Source organism: Pan paniscus, chromosome 15 (assembly GCF_029289425.2).
Source record: "Pan paniscus chromosome 15, NHGRI_mPanPan1-v2.0_pri, whole genome shotgun sequence".
Lineage (NCBI taxonomy): Eukaryota > Metazoa > Chordata > Mammalia > Primates > Hominidae > Pan > Pan paniscus.
Window position 1 is genome coordinate 53712997 of NC_073264.2, and position 17546 is coordinate 53730542.

Genomic DNA, 17546 nt, shown 5'->3' on the forward strand with positions numbered 1-17546 from the left:
TATAGGAACTTAAGCAATTGATATGGAAATTGGATAACTGCTTCTGTGAAAATCATCTACTTAATTGGATATGTATGCCTAACTCTTCACCATGGAAAAGAGATTATGTTTACCACAATTCATTTTTGCATCAATTTCAAATTTTATATTAGATATGCTCTCCAGTAAAGTTTCTATTTTAGATCAACAAAAGAGGGAAAATTAAATGGACAAAAATGAATTCCATAGAAAAGCATTTGTTCTATAAGTATTTCAGTACCTACTATCTTCAAAGCAACATGGTCTACATGTCATGGGTGAAAATAAACGATACACAGCTCCAGTGTAACCCTCTTGTCTTAGTCTGCTTAGTCTTCAGGCTGTTGTAATAAAATATCATAAACTGGGTAGTTTATAAGAAAACAAATTTATTTCTCACCATTCTGGAGGCTGGAAAGTTTCAGACCAAGGTGCCAGTAGATCCAGTGTCTGATAAGGATCCACTTTCTGGTTCATAGGCAGTGCCTTCCCACTATGTCCTCACATGTTGTAAGAGGTGAGGAATCTATGGGATCTCTCTTATAAGGATACTAATCTCATTAATGAGGGCTGCATCCTCATGACCTAGCAGGTCCCAAAGGCCCCACCTCCTAATACTAATCACATTGGGGGTTAGTATTTCAACATGAATTTGCAGGGGACATAAACATTTCATATCATTGCACATTCCTCAAGTCTTGGGATACTTGTATTAATATTACATTAGGTGACAGTCACAAACAATATATTTGCAATACTCTCATATTTCCTTTATTTGAAGCACTAAAGGAGACATATAAGTCTGCATTTTAAAATGGAAATATCTGGCCGGGCATGGTGGCTTATGCCTGTAATCCCAGCACTTTGGGAGGCCAAGGCGGGCAGATCACCTGAGTTAAGGAGTTCGAGACCAGCCTGGCCAACATGGGGAAACCCAGTCTCTAATAAAAATACAAAAATTAGCCGGGTGTGTTGGTGTGCACCTGTCATCCCAGCTACTTGGGAGGCTGAGGCAGGAGAATGGCTTGAACCTGGGAAGTGGATGTTGCAGTGAGCTGAGATCATGGCAGTGCACTCCAGCCTGGGCAACAGAGTGAGACTCTGTCTCCAAAAATAAATAAATAATTAAAAATAATAAAATGAGAAAATCATTTCAAATCACTTGTATATGAGTTGAATATTACAAAATAAAATTGACTATGCTAGTAATACCATTATTTTAAATCTTCAATAATTCAAATATCCTAAAATAATATTTTCTAAATAAGGATCTGCTAGTCTGTATATGGGATAAAAGTAGATTATGTGATATAAAATATTTGACAGCCATTAACCCTTAAAATTCTTTATACTTTCATAGAAAGAATAATATTCTTTTATAAATGGCCCATTTATCCAGTTTTTTCTGGTATTAAGAAAGAGCTGGAAAGATACAGCCCATCTGACATAAATTGACATCAGTAAGTCATTTAGATACATTATTTACCATTCTGAACTTTAAAAAAATTACATAAAGCATGTGTTTATTGTTTCATAAATTATTTCAGTATCTTAACAAATGATATATAATTGCTTGATATTTTTTCATATTACTAATTTTTTAATTCATGATCATGTCCTGTTAGCTATATTCTATAATATACTTGGAATCTATTAATAGCAGATAATTGTGTTTAAGCCTACTATAATCCAAATGTGATTTAAGCACCTGGTTATGCTTCTATAATGCATTGGAACATGTTCTGCAAATCTGGGATGGTAGCTAACCTTTATTTTTTTTCTCATCCAGCTCAACTCCCTGTCACACCCATTATCCCATGACCTGTAATTTTATGGATTATCCCTCTCACCCTGTACCGATTCTTTTCTTCACATGATCCTTTTAAATGCCTTCACTGAAATCTAGCTCTTCTCAGATGACATCTCATGTCTTTTGTGGGAAAAATGATCAGCCTATTTTATACTTCCCAATACTACTTACTAATGTTATACCATCATCATCTCTGAAATCTGTGCCATCTGATTAGATCATCATTGGCTGTAATAATAACTTCCACCTTCCTGGATGAATCAGCACTTTCTTCCTTCTTCCCTGGTTTCCTGTGATATATGATCTTTCTCAAAACCCTTATTGATAACCCATCTAATGTCTCAATTCAGTGGTTTCTTAGAGCTCTAAAACCCTTCATTTCTATTTGAGCCACCCAGTAGCATGACCACACCTTGGATCAGCTCTTAAAAACTGAGCTATTCTTTCTGACCAATGTCTTCTCTTTTCCCTTATATATATTCAGTTTATTCTTTTATCTGTTTTTTACCCTCATCCTGACTTTTAGTCACTTTATCTCTTCTGTTCTCCCCACTCCATTCTAGTATTCCTCATCCCTTGACTTTTTGCCGTGCCAAACCTGTTCATTCACCAGAGTGAGTTCTTCCTCTACAATAGTGCCCACATTTTCCAATTCTAAATTACTGCATGAAAAAATGCATCCTAGTTATTTGAACTTTTTATAATGTGTCAACCTAAAATAACAGATTGTCCAAAGACAATAAGTTTATTCAGGAATGAGAATGATTATAATCCAGGTTATATGTGCTAAGCTGGATCATGGGCATATTTGGGGAGGTTGAGGCAAGGGGAAACTTTTAAAGGCAAAATTCTAAAGGTTACATAGTTGTTTTGAAATGGTTATCCCTCGTCACAAGGATTAATAAGAAGGGCGGTGTCATTCCAAGGCTGAACAGGCAGTTGCTGGATAGATGTCCTCACAGAAGTATTCTTCATGTAAGGTTACGGTGACTTTTGTGCATGGTTGTGGTCTTCAGAGAATCCTTGTAATCATTTTTATTATAGAAATGTGTATAAGACTCCTCCTTTTTGGCCTCCTGACTCCCTTTTGTTAAGATTTGGCATAAGTGACTCCACTTTGATTCTGACAACTTTCACAGGATCTCGCCCTGTTGCCCAGGCTGGAGTGCAGTAGCACAATCATAACTCACTGCAGCCTCAAACTCCTGGGCTGAAGCCATCCTCTGCCTCAGCCTCCCAAGTAGCTAGGATGATAGGTGTGGTTATAGTCCTGACTGATTGATTGCAGAGACAGAGCCTTGCTATGCTGACCAGATTGGTCTCAAACTACTGGCCCCAAGCAATCCTCTTACCTCAGCCTCCCAAAGTGCTGGGATTTCAGGCACGAGCCACTGGATCTGGCCCATTTTTTTTTCTGTTAAATTGTTTCCATTTTAAAATCAGAAAACCTTGCTAATTATATCCACTATCAACTGCTCAACTTTAACTGGACCTTGCTGTTTCTCAATATATTCTTTTATAACCTTTCTATTCATGTGTTCCAAATGTTTTTCATATTCCAGTGCTTAAATCTAACATCTTTCACAAGAAGTGACCTTGCCACCTACTTTCCTAGAAAAAAATAGAATCCATCTGCCAAATTCTCTTATCCTTCTTCTCGATATCAAAATATCAGAATCCATACTATATCCACATTTTTTATTATAACAAAGAGCTGGTTTGTAAATTATTTTAAATTTTCTGTGCAGACCTCCAAGTTTTTCTTTAATTTTCTTTTCTTCTCTCTTGACTCAAAAGTGTCTTCCTTTTCAGGACTAACATGCCTCTTCTGTCTAGAGCCTTCCTAACAATTAAACTAACTCTCTCTTGCTCTCGCTCTCACTCGCTCTCTCTCTCGCTCTGTCTCTCACTGTCTCTCCACTCTCCATCTTCTACTTCGCCCTCTATTTAGTCAATTTCTGACCAACAGATTGCTGAATCTTCAACCATGAAGAGTCTTTTACCCTACTTTAAATTTAACAGATTAGCCTGCTGTTGTTTTATGTACACAAGACCAAGGCCAGGTACGGTGGCTCACGCCTGTAATCCCAGCACTTTGGGAGGCCAAGGCGGGTGGATCACTTGAGGTCAGGAGTTTGAGACCAACCTGGACAACATGGTGAAACCCTGTCTCTACTAAAAAACAGAAAAATTAGCCAGGTATGGTGGCAAGCGCCTGCAGTCCCAGCTACTTGGGAGGCTGAGGCATGAGAATCACTTGAACCCAGGAGGCAGAGGTTGCAGTGAGCTGAGATTGCACCACTGCATTCCAACCTGGGCGATAGAGGGAGACTCAGTCTCAAAAAAAAAAGAAAAGAAAAGAAAACACAAGACCCACAAGTCAGAGTGAAAGACCGTTTATCACTCATGGCTAAAGCAGCAACAAAAGCAATGTCTTTTTGCTGTGAGTCTCAAAGCCCCCAAATTCATAGGGCAGCACTGTGAGAGGATGTTACCTGCGCATGCAGTGGGGAATGCTACAGGAGAGAAAACCCTGAAATAAAAACAGAGACAGAGATAGACATTTATTCTAGAGTGTAAGCAAATCTTCACCAGGGAGAGAGAGGGAGAGTGTACTATCCTGGAATGTCCTCAGGGAGGACAGTGTTCTCTACCTTTATTATACCAGTCAGGAATATTCCTTCTGACCTTAAAGTAAACAGTATCTCTTGCATTCAGGGATGTTTGTCATGCAAACCCCTTTGCTCAGAAGATCCAGACCATGCAAAAACATGAGACGTTCATAGAGAATTCTCTTCCAACACAGATTTTCCCAGGTTTCTGTTAGCTTCAGATATCTCTCAGTCTATACTCACTGCTTCTGTTGTCTTACTTCCTATCAACTCCTTGCACTTCTGCTCTGTCAATCTGAAAACTATTCTCTGCAAGGTACCAGTGACATACCAGTCACTCAATTAAATGGTCTTTTCTTAATCATTTCTGACGTTTTGCAGAATTTTAACAATGGCTCTACTTTCTTGCTTTTAACTCTAAACTACTATGCTGTTTTCTATGACTAGTCTGATTCTTATGTTTCTCTCCTCTGCCCATCTCCCTTTTCTTTACTCTTGTGCTTTCTAATTGTGACTATTAAATGTGAACATATCACAGGTTGACTCTCATTCTACACTTTTTCCCTTAAGTGTATTCTACTGAGTTTCAGCTGTCACCTCTATTGGTGACTGTAATTTCCTCCTTACATTCCAAAACTCACCTATTATCTTTATTTCTGCCTAGATGTAATACATTTTAAATATAACAATACATTTCGTGACCTGGCTTTTAAGTTTTTTGTCAGTGGTGCCCTCATTCTATCAATTGTTTAGATTCAAAACCTGAGAATATAGTTTAGTCAGCTCAAGTTCAACAGTCTTTTAACTGGAATTCTTTGCCCCACCGTAATGCATTTTCTACACTGTCACTTAAGAAATCATTCAAACATAGAATCATATTACAGAGTTTATAGCCAGCCCATTTCTTCAGCATTTTATACAAAGCCTCCATGATTTGATGACTGCTTGCCTCCAGCTTCAACTTCTGCTGTTTACCACACTATCCCACACACCACCACCACACGAAAACACTTTCTTTGACCTTAATTCACTGCTCATTTATTCAAACACTGTCTGAAAACCTACTGTGAACTAGGCATTATGGTAGGTATTGGGCTCTATATCTGAGTAAGTTATGGTCTTTCTTAAGAGAGAAATAAATATGTAAATAAATGATATAGATTATGATTAATAATGCAAGGATAAAAAGAGTTTTCTCTCTCCCTGAGACACTTAACCTAACAATATAAAGAATGACATTCTAGTAATGTCTGGAAGGATAAGTTGGAATTTGTTATCTGGCCATAAAACATAGTCTAAGCAAAGTAAAAATATGTACAAAGGCACAGAGATATAAAATTGAACCACCTATTTGAAGAGTTGTAAATAATTCAGAATGACCAGGCCAAGTGCAGTGGCTCATGCCTATAATCCCAGTACTTTGGGAGGCTGAGGCTGGCGGATCATTTGAGGTCAGGAGCTCGAGACCAGCCTGGCCAGCGTGGTGAAACCCTTTTCTACTAAAAATACAAAAATTAACTGGGCATGGTGGCACACGCCTGTAGTTCCAGCTACTCGAGAGGCTGAGGCAGGAGAATTGCTTGAACCATGGAGGTGGATGTTGCAGTGAGCCAAGATCGTGCCAGTGCACTCCAGCCTGGGTAACAGAGTGAGACTCCTTCAATAAAAAGTAAAATGAAATAATAATTCACAATGACTAAACCGTAAGTTTGAAGGTAGGCCTAAAAGGATACAAGGATGGGAAGGTGGAGCTAGGCAATAAAAAACCTTTTATGTATTAAAGGAGTGTGGACATTTTCTGGAATAGTGTGATCAGATGTACTTTTTTAAAAGAAGTTCCTCCATCATAATAATTTATTCAGGTAAGAATCATTGGTAGATATTATGAACTAGTCAAGGAAATTTGAAGAGTAAAAGATATTTACATCATCTCTAAATATTGCTGTATGTGATACTCTTTAAATACAATGGGAAAACAGTAACTAAATGGTGGAAAAGCACTATAAATACCACTTTAACCAGTTGATTAAAGTTTTTTATTGTGTTTTGTTTCTGAGACAGAATTTTGCTCTTGTTGCCCAGGCTGGAGAGCAGTGATGCAATCTTGGCTCACTGCACCCTCTGCCTCCCGAATTCAGGCAATTCTCTGGCCTCAGCCTCCCGAGTAGCTGGGACTACAGGTGCATGCCACCACTCCTGGCTGCTTTTTTTTATTTAATAGAGACGGGGTTTCACCATGTTGGCCAGGCTGGTCTCGAACTCCTAACCTCAGGTGATCCACCTGCCTCAGCCTCCCAAAGTGCTGGGATTACAGGCATGAGCCACCGCTTCTGGCCCAATTGATTAAAGTTAACATCACAGTAATTGGACAAATCAACATCATTAACCTCCTGATATAATGCATTGAAGAGAATGCAACATCATCACTTCTGTGGTAATCCTACCAAAATGCATATCCAAAATCTAATCATAAGGAAACACTATAAGATCACTGGTCTCTATATTCTTCAAAATTGTGAATATCATGAAAGACAAAGGAAAGAAATGAAGATTAAAAGAGACTAAATACCCATGAAATATGTACCTAATGCATAATCCTGGATTTTTTTTCATAAAAGACTTTATTGGAATGATTGGAAAAATATGAATAAGGTCTGAAAATTACATGATAGTATACATATTCAGTTTTATGATTTTTGTAATTATACTATGGTTACATAGGAGAATTTTCATCTTTAAAGAAGTATACATTGAAGTACTTAGGGCAAAGGAGTGTCAAACAACTTTCTCTCAAATGATTTTTTGAAAATCATATATAGAACATTGATGTTCATAGCGGCAGCATTCACAATAGCCAAAAGGTAGAGGCTACCTAAGTGTCCATTGATGGATGAATGGATAAGCAAAATGTGGTATACACATGCAATGGAATATTATTCAGCCTTAGAAAGAAAGGACATTCTGACACATGCTACAGTGTAAATAAACCTTGAAGACATTATGCTAAATGAAAGTCACAAAAGGACAAATATTGTATGAATCTACTTATATGAGGTACATATAGTAGTTAAATTCATAAGGACAGAAAGTAGAGAGATGGCTGCCAGAGCCTGGAGGAGGAGGGAATGGGGAGTTGTTGTTTAATGAATGGGTATAGAGTTTCAGTTTGGGAAGATGAAAAGATTCAGGAGATGGATAAAGGTGATGGTTGCACAACATTGTGAATGTACTTAATGCCACTGAACCATACACTAAAAAATGGTTAAATTTTATGTTCTATCTATGTTACCACAATTTTTAAAAATTAAATAAATCATGTATGGGGGGGAATTTTAAAGAGTGATCAAATAAACAGTTATCATCTGAAGAGGGTGGATGGAATTAAGAATGAAGGTAATCAATTAAAAGGCTGCTGTAGTAATCCACTGTGATAGTGGAGATGGCAAAAGTGGATGCATCTATGACTTAATATAAGTAGTACAGTTTAGAGACTAACAGTATACTATTTTAGACTCCTTCATTACATTCAGCCTCTAGTAGATGGTAGTACTGTTACCAAAATACAGTCAGGCACCGCATAACGACGTTTCAGTCAATAACTCACCCCACATACAACAGTGGTCCCATAAGATTATAATGAAGCTGAAATATTCCTATAACCTAGTGATGTTGCAGCTATTTTAACATCATAGCCATTGTAACGTCATAGCACAATGCATTACTCACATGTTTATGGTGATGCTAGTGTAAACAAAGCTGTGCTGCCAGGGGTATAAAAGTGTAGCACATACAATTATGTACAGTATATAACACTGGATAATAAATGATTATGTTACTGGTTTATGTATTTACTATTATTTTAGAATGGCTTTCTACTTATTAAAAAAAAAGTTAACTGTAATACAGCCTCACGTAGGTCCTTCAGGAAGTATTCCAGAAGAAGGCATTGTTATCATAGGAGATGACAGCTCCGTGCATGTTATTGCATCTAAACACCTTCCAGTGGCACAAGATGTGGAGTTAGAAGACAGTGATACAGATGATCCTGACACTGTGTAGGCCTAAGCTAATGGGTGTATTTATGTCTTAGCTTTTAAGAAAAAGTTCAAAAAGTAAAAAATAAAAATGAAAACATTTTACAATAGGAAAAAAAAGCATTGAATAAGGATATGAAGAAAGAAAATATTTTTGTACAGCTGTATGACGTATTTGTGTTTTAAGCCAAGGGTCAGTACAAGAGTCAAAAACTTAAAAAGTGTATAAATTTAAAAAGTTATAGTAAGCTGAGGTTAATTTATTGTTCATTTTTAAAAATAAATTTAGTGTAGCATAAGTGTACAATGTTTATAAAGTCTGCAGTAGTGTACAGTAATGTCCTAGGCCTACACATTCACTTACCACTAACTCACTGACTCACCCAGAGCAACTTCCAGCCCTGTAAGCTGCATTCATATTAAGTGCCCTATACAAGTGCACCATTTTTTATCTTGTATGCCACATTTTTACTTTATGTTTTCTATGTTTAGATACACAAATACTTACCATCGTGTTATACTTGCACATAGCATTTGGTACAGCAGTAACATGCTGTACAGGTTTGTAGCCTAGGAGCATAGGCTATATACCATATGGCCTAGGTATGTAGTAGGCTATACCATCTAGGTTTGTGTAAATATACTCTGTAATGTTCACACACTGACACATTGTGCTTTTTTTGTTGTTTGTTTTGTTTTTTATTATACTTAAAGTTCTAGGATACATGTGTACAATGTGCAGGTTTGTTACATAGGTATACATGTGCCATGTTGTTTGCTGCACCCATCAACTGGACATTTACATTAGCTATTTCTCCTAATGCTACCCCTCCCCCAGCCCCCCATCCCCTTATAGGCCCCAGTGTGTGATGTTCCCCGCGCTGTGTCCATGTGTTCTCATTGTTCAACTCCCACCTATACATGAGAACATGCGGTATTTGGTTTTTGGTCCTTGTGATAGTCTGCTGAGAATGATGTTTTCCAGCTTCACCCATGTCCCTGCAAAGGACAGGAACTCATTCTTTTTTATGGCTGTGTAGTATTCCATATTGCATATGTGCCACATTTTCTTAATCCAGTCTATCATTGATAGACATTTGGGTTGCTTCCAAGTCTTTACTATTGTGAATAGTGCTGCAGTAAACATACATGTGCATTGTCTTTATAGTAGCATGGTTTATAATCCTTTGGGTATACACCCAGTAATGGGATCGCTGGGTCAAGTAGTATTTCTAGTTCCAGATCCTTGAGGAATCGCCACACTGTCTTCCACAATGGTTGAACTAATTTACACTCCCACCAACAGTGTAAAAGCATTCCTATTTCTCCACAACCTCTCCAGCATCTGTTGTTTCCTGACTTTTTAATGATCACCATTCTAACTGGTGTGAGATGGTGTCTTATTGTGGTTTTGATTTGTGTCTCTCTAATGAGCAGTGATGATGAGTATTTTTTCATGTGTCTGTTGGCTGCATAAATGTCTTTTGAGAAGTGTCTGTTCATATCCTTCGCCCACTTTTTGATGGTGTTGTTTGTTTTTTTCTTGTAAATTTGTTTAAGTTCTTTGTAGATTCTGGATATTAGCCCTTTGTCAGATGGGTAGATTACAAAAATTTTCTCCCATTATGTAGGTTGCCTGTTCACTCTGATGACAGTTTCTTTTGCTATGCAGGAGCTCTTTATTTAATTAGATCCCATTTGTTTATTTTGGCTTTTGTTGCCATTGCTTTTGGTGTTTTAGTTATGAAGTCTTTGCCCATGCCTACGTCCTGAATGGTATTGCCTAGGTTTTCTTCTAGGGTTTTTATGGCTTTAGGTCTTACATTTAAGTCTTTAATACGTCTTGAATTAATTTTTGTATAAGGTGTAAGGAAAGGATCCAGTTTCAGCTTTCTGCATATAGCTAGCCAGTTTTCCCAGCACCATTTATTACATAAGGAATCCTTTCCCCATTGCTTGTTTTTGTCAAGTTTGTCAAAGATAAGATGGTTGTAGATGTGGGGTGTTATTTCTGAGGCCTCTGTTCTGTTCCATTGGTCTATATATCTGTTTTGGTACCAGTACCATGCTGTTTTGGTTACTGTAGCCTTATAGTATAGTTTGAAGTCAGGTACTGTGATGCCTCCAGCTTCGTTCTTTTTGCTGTTTTGCTAGGATTGTCTTGGCTATGGGGGCTCTTTTTTGGTTCCATATGAACTTTAAAGTAGTTTTTCCAATTCTGTGAAGAAAGTCATTGGTAGCTTGATGGGGATAGCAATGAATCTATAAATTACCTTGGGCAGTATGGGCATTTTCATGATACTGCTTCTTCCTATCCATGAGCATGGAATGTTCTTCCATTTGTTTGTGTCCTCTTTGATTTCATTGAGCAGTGGTTTGTAGTTCTCCTTGAAGAGGTCCTTCACATCCCTTGTAAGTTGGATTCCTAGGTATTTTATTCTCTTTGTGACAATTGTGAATGGGAGTTCACTCATGATTTGCCTCTCTGTTTGTCTGTTATTGGTGTATAGGAATGCTTGTGATTTTTGCACATTGATTTTGTATCCTGAGACTTTGCTGAAGTTGCTTGTCAGCTTAAGGAGATTTTGGGCTGAGACGATGGGGTTTTCTAAATATACAATCATGTCATCTGCAAACAGGGACAATTTGACTTCCTCTTTTCCTGATTGAATACCCTTTATTTCTTTCTCTTGCCTGATTGCCCTGGCCAGAATTTCCAACACTATGTTGAATAGGAGTGGTGAGAGAGAGCATCCTTGTCTTGTACCGATTTTCAAAGGGAGTGCTTCTAGTTTTTGCCCATTCAGTATGATACTGGCTGTGGGTTTGTAATAAATAGCTCTTATTATTTTGAGATATGTTGCATCAATTCCTAGTTTATTGAGAGTTTTTAGCATGAAGGGCTGTTGAATTTAATTGAAGGCCTTTTCTGCATCTATTGAGATTATCTTGTGGTTTTTGTCATTGGTTCTGTTTATGTGATGGATTATGTTTATTGATTTGCATATGTTAAACCAGTCTTGCATCCCAGGGATGAAGCCGAGTTGATTGTGATGGATAAGCTTTTTGATGTGCTGCTGGATTCAGTTTGCCAGTATTTTATTGAGTATTTTCACATCGATGTTTATTAGGGATATTGATCTAAAATTTTCCTTTTTTGTTGTGTCTCTGCCAGGCCTTTGTGTCGGGATGATGCTGGCCCCATAAAATGAGTTAGGGAGGATTCCCTCTTTTTCTATTGATTGGAATAGTTCGGAAGGAATGGTAGCAGCTCCTCTTTGTACCTCTGGTAGAATTCGGCTGTGAATCCATCTGGTCCTGGACGTTTTTTGGTTAGTAGGCTATTAATTATTGCCTCAATTTCAGAACCTGTTATTGATCTATTCAGAGATTCAACTTCTTCCTGGTTTAGTCTTGGGAGGGTGTATGTGTCCAGGAATTTATCCATTTCTTCTGGATTTTCTAGTTTATTTGCATAGAGGTGTTTATAGTATTCTCTGATGGTAGTTTGTAATTCTGTGGGATCGGCGATGATCTCCCCTTTATCATTTTTTGTTGCATCTATTTGATTCTTCTCTCTTTTCTTCTTTATTAGTCTTGCTAGCGGTCTCTCTGTTTTGTTGATCTTTCAAAAAACCAGCTCCTGGATTCATTGATTTTTTGAAGAGTTTTTCATGTCTCTATCTCCCTCAGTTCTGCTCTGATCTTTGTTGTTTCTTGCCTTCTGCTAGCTTTTGAATTTGTTTGCTCTTGCTTCTCTAGTTCTTTTAATTGTGATGTTAGGGTGTCAATTTTAGATCTTTCCTGCTTTCTCTTGTGGAATTTAGTGCTATAAATTTCCCTCTACACACTGCTTTAAATGTGTCCCAGAAATTCTGGTACGATGTGTCTTTGTTCTCATTGGTTTCAAAGAACATCTTTATTTCTGCCTTCATTTCATTATTTACCCAGTAGTCATTCAGGAGCAGGTTGTTCAATTTCCATGTAGTTGTGCAGTTCTGAGTGAGTTTCTTAATCCTGAGATTGATTGCACTGTGGTCTGAGACACAGTTTGTTGTCATTTGTGTTCTTTTACATTTGTTCAGGAGTGTTTCACTTCCAATTATGTGGTCAATTTTAGAATAAGTGTGATGTGGTCCTGAGAAAAAGGTATATTCTGTTGATTTGGGGTGGAGAGTTCTGTAGATGTCTATTAGGTCTGCTTGGTGCAGTGCTGAATTCAAGTCCTGGATATCCTTGTTAACCTTCTGTCTCGTTGATCTGGCTAATATTGACAGTGGGGTGTTAAAGTCTCCGATTATTGGGAGTCTAAGTCTCTTTGTAGATCTCTAAGGACTTGCTTTATGAGTCTGGGTGCTTCTGTATTGGGTGCATATATATTTAGGATAGTTAGCTCTTCTTGTTGAATTGATCCCTTTACCATTCAGTAATGGCCTTCTTTGTCTCTTTTGATCTTTGTTGGTTTAAAATCTGTTTTATCAGAGACTATGATTGCAACCCCTGCATTTTTTTGCTTTCCATTTGCTTGGTAGATCTTCCTCCATCCCTTTTTTTTGAGCCTATGTGTGTCTCTGCACATGAGATGGGTCTCCTGAATGCAGCACACCAATGGGTCTTGACTCTTTATCCAATTTGCCAGTCTGTGTCTTTTAACTGGGGGCATTTAGCCCATTTACATTTAAGGTTAATATTGTTATGTGTGAATTTGATCCTGTCATTATGATGTTAGCTGGTTATTTTGCCCGTTAATTGATGCAGTTACTTCATAGCATCGATGATCTTTATAATTTGGCATGTTTTTGCAGTGGCTGGTACCAGTGTTTCTTTCCATGTTTATTGCTTCCTTCAGGAGCTCTTGTAAGGCAGGCCTGGTGGAGACAAAATCTCTCAGCATTTGCTTGTCTGTAAAGTATTTTATTTCTCCTTCACTTATGAAGCTTAGTTTGTCTGGATATGAAATTCTGGGTTGAAAATTCTTTTCTTTAAGAATGTTGAATATTGAACCCCACTCTCTTCTGGTTTGTGGGGTTTCTGCCGAGAGATCCCCTGTTAGTCTGATGGGCTTCCCTTCGTGGGTAACCCGACCTTTCTCTCTGGCTGCCCTTAACATTTTTTCCTTCATTTCAACCTTGGTGAATCTGACAATTATGTGTCTTGGGGTTCCTCTTCTTGAGGAGTATCTCTGTGGTGTTCTCTGAATTTCCTGGATTTGAATGTTGGCCTGCCTTGCTAGGTTTTGGAAGTTCTCCTGGATAATATCCTGAAGAGTGTTTTCTAACTTGGTTCCATTCTCCCCATCACTTTCAGGTACACCAATCAAACATAGATTTGGTCTTTTCACATAGTCCCATATTTCTTGGAGGCTTTTTTCATTTCTTTTTACTCTTTTTTCTCTAATCTTGTCTCCTCGCTCTGTTTTATTAATTTATCTTGAATCACTGATATCCTTTCTTCCACTTGATTAAATCGGCTATTGAAGCTTGTGCATGCATCACGAAGTTCTCATGCTGTGGTTTTCAGCTCCATCAGGTCATTAAGGTCTTCTCTACACTGTTTATTCTAGTTAGCCATTCGTCTGACCTTTTTTCAAGGTTTTTTGCTTTCTTGCATTGGGTTAGAACATGCTCCTTTGGCTCGGAGAAGTTTGATTACTGACCTTCTGAAGCCTACTTCTGTCAACTCGTCAAACTCATTCTCCGTCCAGTTTTGTTCCATTGCTGGCGAGGATCTGCTATCCTTTGGAGGAGAAGAGGCACTCTGGTTTTTGGAATTTTCAGCTTTTGTGTTCTGGTTTCTCCCCATTTGTGCAGTATTTGGACGAGAGTGTACCATTCCTCCAGGTACAGTCTGTCACGGCTTCCCTTGCTTAGGAAAGGGAAATTCCCCAACCCCTTGTGCTTCCCAGGTGAGGCGACACCCCGCCCTGCTTCAGCTCACCCTCCATGGGCTGCACCCACTGTCCAACCAGTCCCAATGAGATGAACCAGGTACCTCAGTTGGAAATGCAGAAATCACCTGTCTTCTGCGTCAACCTTGCTAGGTGCTGCAGACTGGAGCTGTTCCTATTTGGCCATCTTGGAAGGAACCCATCTTGTATCTCCAAATGGTGCATTTGTAACAATGCATTTCTCAGAACATATATCTCTGTCATTAAGCGACACATGGCTGTACAGTAGGTATGAGTAGATGCACAGGCATCTATCTTTGCCTGATGATTCACCTGCCTAACACCAATTTACTCTTCATAAGTTGGCTCAAATATTATGAGAAGTCCTCCCTGATGCTCCAGACAGTTTTTCCCCTTACCTCATACCCTTTCTTGGAGTGAATTAGTCTTTTCTTCTTCTAGATTTTGTGATAGCATATTTTGCATTTGTATCACAATGTATCAAAATAGATGGTTTTTCTGTTCTTTCATACTCTGAGCTCCTAGAGAGCAGAAACCATGGTCATGTTTATGAATCCATAGCACCTTTCATAGAGTGTGATATATAATAGGCACTTGGTAAATTTTTAAATGAAATCAGTGAGTTACCATGTACCTTCACTATTTTTCTTCATAATGTACTTTCTTCTTTCTTTCCAGGTCCCCAAACTTCATACTCTACTTCAATAGTCCTGTAACTGGTCTTTCTACTTTTATTTTGTAGTTCCTCTGTAGTAGCCTGTACACTAATGTCAGATTAGTGAAATTCCATATTTTGAAATAGCTGTATAAAAACTTTCAGTATCTTCCCATTATCTAAAGAATAATTTAAAGTTCACCAGTAAGGACTTGAGATCCTTAATACTATGTTCGCAGAATATACCATGTTTATTTCAAATTTGGTTTACCTACTCACCTAACTTTATTCAACAAGTATCTGAGCACCTGCCTTTTGTAAGGCTTTGTAAAAGAAGAAAGTTTACTAAATATGATATATCCTCATTATCTTTGTGTTCACTTTTGGTACCTCATTTCGCTTTACTAATTCATTTCATTACTGAAGAAAATAGTCTTTGGAGAATACTCAGCCATATTCATATTTAAGCAAGAAGTTCCATTTTAGAATAAAACATGACTAATATAATGAAGTTTAGGATAGGTGACAAGCCATTCAGCACAATGTCTGCCTCATAATACAAGTACAGTAAATGTTTAAACTGAATTAATTCTGTTTAAATCTTTAAAGATAGAAATGTAGGTTTATGTTGATAACAAAGAAAGTTATTGATTTATTGTTTTAAGCCTTTGGAAACCTGTCTCTTAGTTTATGGTAGCTCAACTGTTAACATTTCAACTTTGCGTGCTATATGTTATTTATAGTGGTAGCACTTTAAAACACAAAATCAGAACATATTTAAGAATTCTATATTACATGTTTTCAAAATTTTCTTTTTATATTCTCTTTATAGGTTATATGTAAAGTCAGATGTGCCACTGAACTTGACAGACACAAGTAAGTTTTATGAGTATCTAAATTTCTATCTAAAAGATCTAAAGCATTAATTCATTAATATTAAGGCTTAGTATCTAAAAGATCTAATTTTTTTTAATAGTAGACTTCTCGTGGTAGAAGGGAGTGGTTGTTGAGGGCACCTTCACAGTTTTATAGAAAACCAAGTTGTTAGATTGGTTCAAAGGAATCAAATTGAGTAGCCCACATTTCTCTCCCTTCAGCCATACAGCTGACTAATTTTTTGTTTTTCTGCTGCTCTGTCCCTGCTTCAAATGTTAGATCTAACTTCATAGGGTACACTTTTGCCAAAGTTAGATTATGCTGTTTGGAGTGAGAATGTTCCATGAAATAGGTAATATTTCAGTACTGATCAATCTCAATAGCGAGAGTGCTAAGCTGTGGAGTCAGGAGATTGGGGTTTCCAACCCAATTTTCCCACTAACTTGCTGACTGTGCAACTCATGTACCCTCTACTAGTTTCTAAACTACTCTAATTATCTGGATATGTAGGTAATTTCAAGATCCTTTTTGGGTTTCAAACTATGTAATTACTGTTTTTATTATTTAATCTGAGAGAACTTCAAAATACAACCTTTTAAAACTAAAATATTTTTGCTTTGCATGTACACTAAGCAGTTTTGTTTGCTTGTTACAGATTGCACATTACCTTCAGTTTACCTCGTTTAAACCATTTCCAAAGGCAGCTACTTTCTGATTTCCACTATTGAAATGACCCAATATATCAGGAAGCCAGATAAATTTCAGCATCATATGTATTTAATTTGGAAGTATAAATGTGTTTGAACTGGCATTACGTTCGTGCAGATAGTTGTTACTGCTACTTGATACACATAGCAGCCTTAACTGAAGAGTTCTTATGAGGTAGCCTAAATTTTCTTAGGGGGAAGAGATTAAGGATTTTATGTGCAGAGTTGCTCTTCATGCACAGTAAATATGCAACTTTTTAAGAACATGAGGTATTAATGGGTGCTTGAAGCTCTACATATACTGTCCCTATGTTCTTCTTTAGTCAAGTTTGAAAGCATTTTTTGCTACAATCAGAAGTTCATAAGGAATATTGTTTAAAACATACTTTAACTCTTAAAAATTTTTTTTCCTTTTTTTTTTTTTTTTTTTTTTTTTTTTTTTTATTGATACAGTCTCGCCGTCTCACCCAGGCTGGAGTGCAGTGGCGCTATCTTGGCTCATTGCAACCTCCACCTCCTAGATTCAAGTGATTCTTGTGCCTCAGCCTTCTGAATAGCTGGGACTACAGGCGTGTGCCGCCATACCCAGCTAATTTTTGTATTTTTAGTAGAGATGAGGTTTCTCCATGTTGGCCAGGCTGGTCTCGAACTCCTGGCCTCAAGTGATCTGCCTGCCTCGGCCTCTCAAAGTTCTGAGATTACAGGCATGAGCCACCATGCCTGGCCTAACTCTTAAAATTAATATTTTAATCAATTAAAATTTAATAAATATGAATTTAGATACAGTATATTAATTTTCAGGCACATTGTAAAAGCCTGATAATTCTTGGATTGGAAAGGTTAATGAAAATATGCTTAATAGTTATAAAAATGAAAAATTTGGGATTACTTGAAATAGTGTTAAGATAGTCCTATCTTATTCCTGG

At 37.5% G+C, this 17546-nt stretch overlaps 1 protein-coding gene across 1 annotated transcript in view; it reads left to right on the plus strand.

The window, feature by feature from the left end:
- The window catches only part of GPR137C (G protein-coupled receptor 137C), an 83876-nt gene that overhangs the window by 28477 nt on the left and 37853 nt on the right, over positions 1-17546 (plus strand). Inside the window, exon 2 of the mRNA XM_034937558.3 lies at positions 15870-15913. Within this exon, the coding sequence (XP_034793449.1) occupies positions 15870-15913 (44 nt within the window). The remainder of the gene's footprint in view (positions 1-15869; positions 15914-17546) is intronic.